This window comes from Notothenia coriiceps, unplaced genomic scaffold (assembly GCF_000735185.1).
Source record: "Notothenia coriiceps isolate Sejong01 unplaced genomic scaffold, NC01 NC01_scaffold00037250, whole genome shotgun sequence".
Lineage (NCBI taxonomy): Eukaryota > Metazoa > Chordata > Actinopteri > Perciformes > Nototheniidae > Notothenia > Notothenia coriiceps.
In genome coordinates, this window is record NW_011369951.1 from 15733841 (window position 1) to 15740393 (window position 6553).

Here is a 6553-nt window from a genome sequence, read left to right on the forward strand (position 1 = left end):
CCCCCTCTTACTACCCTCCAACAGTGGGGTCAATGTGCCCTCGCCCCCTCACCCTACAACGCCCACGGTCCATACAAACACTGCCCTCCAAAGAGAAACAAAACCGAACTGAAAAGAGACAAAATGGCCCCACGCTGCTTCTCCTGTCAAAGCTCTTGTCAGGCCCTGCGCAGATGCCCCCAGAGGAGGGTTCAGTTGAAGATGATGACGACGGAGATAACAAGTCAAGTTGTTGTTACAGTACAGTTACACTTTGGCCCTTGTTTGTCTATTTGGTAATTCAGAAGCATGGCAGAGCTAACTGATTCCAATGCATGTCATGTTTAGTAACATGACAGATACTATCAAATGCTGTTTTACATCAGTCTTTGGAGCGTGAAGGGTAAGTGAGGAGATAGCTGTTCAAGAGAACTGGAAAAAACATTCCATTAGGTATTAAAAAAAACTTGAAATATTGTCAACCAATCAATTTCCTGCTTGGACATGCTGACTTTTAATGAAATTCATTCAAATATTAGTCCCATCCTGTTCTTCCAGTGTTTGGGAATATAATTACACTCGCAATGCTTACTCATCCTTCTGCCTGCATGCTGCCTACTCTGTCAGATGCATTAACCGTGAAGCAGAAGAGATGAGGAGCCTGTTTCTGTATCTGTCTCTCTGCCGGTCTGTCTGCCTGACTGTCTGTATGCCTCTCAGATTATCCCGGATCAGGCAGCAGGTGACATGGCAGGCAGGTGACCAGCACCCAATTACCAAAAAGAAACTCGAGATGAGCTCCAGTGTAGTTTACATTTGTTTCTTTCATCCCCTCTCACTCATGACCATGATAAAATGTACCCACCCTTACATTTTATTTTTATAAAATGTATTTTATTATCTTTATTTTTATACAGATTCAGCCTAAGCTAAATTGATTGATTCGTTTTTTAAATCCCTAATCGCCTACATAACATGCTTTAAATAGTGAGGGCTGCAGGTAGAATATCGGACATAAAGATAAATGAGTTTACTTTTTGTTTTACTTTTCACAAAAATAGTGAATAAAACCAATTAAATTCCAAAAATGACAAAACCTGAGGGATTAAAATGTTCCCGGTTAACAGGTTATTCTTAGGGCAAGGCCAGGGATCGTGTTGCACTCTTTGTTATCGTGAAAAAGAGGAGGAAGGCAAAGCTTCTTCTCAGCTTTTGTTAGGTGCAGGTGGGCTAGAATTACCAAAGTGATGGGATTTATGCAGGTTTCTTTCTACATCTTGTAAGGAAGCGGAAGTATTCTGTGGAATTGCTAGCGTAAATGTGAAGATAGTTTGCTTATCCAATAGGAAAGCACATCGCCTCATTATGTGGATGTTGGTGTGCTGAAGTTAAAACTAGTTCCTATAGGATCAGCAAATGATTTCCCACACAATGCAGTGTAACTTTAGAGGTGTGAAGGATTACGACACTGGGAGGTGATTCAGCTTGGTTTAGAGAATGGATAGATAGGCAAGTCTGGAAAATGTCTGCCAATTTTGTTTTGCTACCATTTTGACCCTTGGCTGGTTGTAGAAATAGGACTGGAAATAGAGGACATTGACCTGGTGTCATGGACAGACGTTCACATTAGTTTACAGTGACTGCACTGCAGCTGTGTTGCTCAGGGAAATGGAATTGGCAAAAGGTATCACCTCCAATGTGACCACTGCCCATGAATACTGGACTTTTCCATTGATGGTATTTTTTTTAAAGTATATTAGTGTCCCCTGCATCAATACAAAAACTGGAACTTTTTATTCATGCATTCACAGCATATATCCAGATTACTTTGTCAGCATTTACTTTGTGATTATTATAACTTCAGCTTAGTGAAACAATGTTCAGTCTTTCTCATTTCAAGGATTTCAATAGAGCTTATAATGTGCTGACAAAATTACTACAATGATTGTGTTAAGTAGTTGTTTATGGTAAATATCGTGTCACTTCCATGAGCATGTTCCAACGTGGGCTAATCTGATTTGAGCAGCCCGAACGCTCGTCATGTGTTCCAACAAGGTGTTGGGTATCCCATAGTTCTAAGCTGCACAGTGACACGGGCCATTTGAAAGTGTGGCTCAAACTCTATGGAAGAAATGACTCGTTAAATTAGCACCTAATACTCCAGTCATTAGCAAGCCGTTACCAGCAGTGGAATGCCTTTGATGGTGTTGCTTTGTGTTGAGTAGGTCCTGTTTAAATTGGTACGTTGGGATCTTGGAAAATATAATGCAATTACATAACATTGTAATACTTATAACCAAGACATAATACAAATGTAAAATGCTTTGATTTGGTCACTTTTACCAGCCGTAAAAAGCTGACGTGATATGCTGTATGTAGAGATTACGAATGACCGCTTACAAGCAGCATTAAACGCCATATTCCTTAAGAACCGTGTCTTTGGGGCGTCTAGTAAACCAAAGGGAATTGTCCATTGTAGGGTGATATTAGTAACCCTCTTAGCCAAAGCTAGTCTGTGGGCTGGTCCTGAGGGCTCATTTCAAGTGCTTAGCGCTCGTTTGGAGCTTTGTCACCCCTCACCCTGTTGCCAGCATGGCTCTAGCCCCTCTGGCCGTGGAGCGGAGCTGAACCACAGACCTTTACCCCCGTCCGCCACCAGGGAGAGAACACTAACATCACAACTCTAACACACATACTCACACTAGCTTTGTGGCACACATCCATTTTCACATACTCCCCCACCCCAACTCCACCAACGCACCACAGCCAATGGTATATTTTCCCGCCATTCACTCCCATCCAACGACCCCCTCTTTTTTTTTTCTCTCTCTCTTTCTCCACTCTCATGAAGGTTGCCAGGCAGCACAGAAAGACTTCTCACACACATACACCCCACTATGCCTCTGAGGGTTTTCCGGATGTCCTTGTTTACATCATGGAGTGTGCAGGTCGTAGGAAAGCAGACTCAGAGCCTCCCTGGTTATGTCTGTCTAGGTCCTACACTGACCTCCATTCATTTGGTGTCAATGCAAAAGTTATGCCCACCCGCAGTTGGCAGCCATCGAATATTTGGTTGTAAATTTCAAAATCGTAGAAAAAATGAATCTCAATATTTGTATTGGATTGTGTGGAACAGTTCACTTGCATCGATATTGGTATGAAAGCAGTTTATTTGGAGTATAAGTGAAATGAACTGAATAAAAGTAAGTTTTCATGGCCCTGATAACCAATGACAGTTATCAGCCCTTGTATTGGCTGTCACTGATGAACAGGAGGGTTTCTGACTGTTACTGGGCTCCATTTTCCCTCTGTGTGTCAAACCGATCGATTGGTTTTGTCTGCTCCTCCCTCCAACTTTGATGTTATCATTGATTGTTTTTATCTGCCCCTGAACTCAAAGGTTAGAGGAGTGGAGCTGCACTTCTGGATTGCTTTGACCTTCGCTCCGCACATGCTCAGTGGGTTTACAGAGCTCAGAGCCAAACAGACACAGTGTAGCCAGGCCCATGGGTGCGTGACAGCCAGACAACGGTGTGATGTCTTTTTTTTACTCACCCACTGGGGGTGATGTATATGTGATTGATTTTTCTCCTACCCCTCTCTCTGCCATGTTTCCGCTGCAGTGCACTAAGCAGGACTGAGTCCGGGCTTGATCAATGCATTGTTTTTCTTTTTCAATCACACTCGAGTGAGCTGAAGACACGAAAGGTTACACAGGTGAGGTTTGGCAGCGGTGGAAGCTGGAGCTTCTGGAGGCCCCCTCAAGGCCAATATTTGAGTTTGCATAGATGTGTGTGTTTGTGTGTTAAAGAGCGAGAGAGGGAATCAGAGAAAGGGTTATACAGGGAGAACTTTACCTAATTTATCATTTGTGTTTTTAGCAACTTGATAATAAAAACATTTCTATGGGTGTCACAAGAGTAAATAAATGCTAAATATGGTATTTTTTTGTCTTTTCTCCCAATGGCATTTTCCATCTGTGCCTCTATACGTCCTTTGTAACCTTACCTTTACCATCTTACATTAAATTATAGGTCCTTCACAATGTCTCAGAGCTCACCTGCCCCAGATAATCTGCAGGGCTACGTAAAGACTCCTCTTGTTTCCTCTATACTTGCTTGACAAACAGTCTTCTGACACACACACAAAGGCAATGTGTTGGACAGAAAAGAGACCACTTGAGCATGTCGCGCCTCTGAGCTGTTATCTGCAGAAGTAGGAGAACAAAGCTTCATATCAGACATGAAAATCAGGGATGTAAAAACATTTTGCAGTTCAGACTGAGCCGTTTCAATGCTCTTAAAAAGACAGTATTAAGCAAATGGAGGAAGTAGTCTACCCTAGAGGGGTGAAGAGTGTTACGTTGTCCTGCATGATCTCTTAGTAATGACGCTGTTAAACCCTGTGCCCAAACACCTAGTCATTAAGAAAAAGATAAGTATCTGTGGGAGTGGAAGGGCTCTTCTAAAGCTGCATGTCTGGAGGGGGTAAGGATGTGGTGGGCAGGGAAGGTTTAGAGGGCTGGGGTGGGAGGCTTTGACCAATGGGTGTCAAATGTCATGGCAGATTCTTTCAGGGGCAAATTACAGGGTTTAACTTCTCTTGTAACCGGGATGCCAGTATTCTGATTCAACTTCCTCGATAGACACTCGAGCAACATGCTACTCAACACCATTGTCGGGTGTCCCCTTGACTCTGGAGATACTTCACCTCCTCTCACGCTCTCAGCACCTCTTCAAGACTTTGTTGGTTGAGTGCCACTAGCGGCCTTTCTCGTGGCTCCTGGAGGGAGCAGAGCAGTGTAGCCCCCTCTTAAGCTTTATAGTAGTTAGCGTGTTGGTGTTAGGGGGCTTTACATGAGTGGCCCTTATTAACCTCTTAGCGTCTTTGTGCTATGAGTTGGCACAGGGCTGCTCCATAGATAAGCTTTATGAAACAGCGAAAACACTTGATTCTAATGACTAATTATTAGACTAATAATCAGGTGTGTTACTAACGAAGCACAAGTGCAAACACATCCAGATTGTGCATTCACATCTGTCTGAACTCACACTTTTTCTTACCTCGCCTCATAAATGCACACTGTTGTTGTCCATACACAACTTCTCTAAACGCCCCTACCTCACACACACATATTCCCTGTGAGCTGTAACAGACCCCAAAGCTCTCTGAAGCATTTAGCAGCTCGCTCGCAGGTTTGCTCTACCATGCCGGGCTGAGGGGAGTGCTGAAGCATCTAATGCAATTTCAACCCAACATGGCTCTCTGTGAATAAACATCACTGAAGTGTACCATCTACTGTATGTTGATCCACTGTAGTGCTTTCTTTTTTCTCCGAACAACCTGATCTAATACGCTGCCCTCCCTCCCTCCCCCTCTCTCTCTCTTTCTCTCTCTCTCTCTCTCTCTCTCTCCCTTTTCTCCATCTCTGATTTCTGTAGAGACTGCACTTGCCTCCAGACTTGTCTGACACGGTGAGTCGTGTGAGCAGGGGGGAGCTGGCAGGAGCGACAACGGTGGCCTCAGCCTGTGGCTCCGGCTCTTCCGGCAACAAACACCTGGACTTCTAGCGCTCCCACACAGTCGCCACGGGCAACCCACACCTGGAACGCCGTGGCGTTGTCCTCTTTACCATGGCGACCAGGTTGTTCCCTTGCCCACATGATGTCAACCTCGATAACCCTGCCAGCCTTTACCACCTGCCAACTGTCCCAGCCAGGGGTGAAGATCTAAACATCCACAGTGCTTTGTCTCATAATTTCATTTTTTAAATAAAGCAGTACACTATTTTTTTGCACATTCCAAGAATAAAGATGAGTTTATTTAACTGAATTTATTGGCCAATGATTTATATTTTCACTTTAAGTTAGAAAATAAATATAATACCTTTTGGTATTTTTGAAATGTTATATAAATATAAATGAATGGTATGATGACTAGAACCTAACCCATTACATGATAAAAAATGTAGGGTTATTTAAGATTTGGGACATTGTTGTTCTCTGTCTTCACAGACTCTCACTCTTGTTAAACATTAAATAATTCATCTGCATTCTCCCAGGCTCTGAGAATACTGTACAAAACACAAATGGCCACTCCTGCCTAGCTCCACCTTGCACAAGAGCGGTTTATTCTCTTCGATAATGCAAAGAAATGTGCTTTTGTTTAGTCAAATAAAATAAAATAAATACAAAGAACACAATATATGCTCTTTATGCATTTTTTATTTCACTGCGCCTCAACACCAAAAGGAAATATTGACTGCCTCTGAGACTGTGAGAGGATGTAAAGTGAGTGTGTTATGAATGACTCTGGTCTGCATCGCTGGTTTCAGGTTGGAGTAGGAATGCCTCCATCTGACCCTGAGACGGTGCCGGTGAGTGACGTCCACCTCCACTAAGCTGGAGAGCTCGGGAGGAATGTGGGCAGAGGGTAGGAGAGCTGGATTTGGGTGCAGGCTTCACACCTCATCAGGCGTGTTTGCTGGATGAGCTGCTTTGCCATGACAAGCCCAAAAGAACAAATTAGGTCAAATGGTGACATGGAGAAACGGAGAAAAAAACAACATGAAAAA

At 43.4% G+C, this 6553-nt stretch overlaps 1 protein-coding gene across 1 annotated transcript in view; it reads left to right on the forward strand.

Moving 5' to 3' along the window:
• The window catches only part of elp4 (elongator acetyltransferase complex subunit 4), a 51326-nt gene extending 45159 nt beyond the window's left edge, over positions 1-6167 (forward strand). The window contains exon 10 of the mRNA XM_010796474.1: positions 5421-6167. Coding sequence (XP_010794776.1) covers positions 5421-5549 — 129 coding nt within the window. The 3' untranslated portion in view covers positions 5550-6167. The remainder of the gene's footprint in view (positions 1-5420) is intronic.
• Positions 6168-6553: the final 386 nt, after the last annotated feature.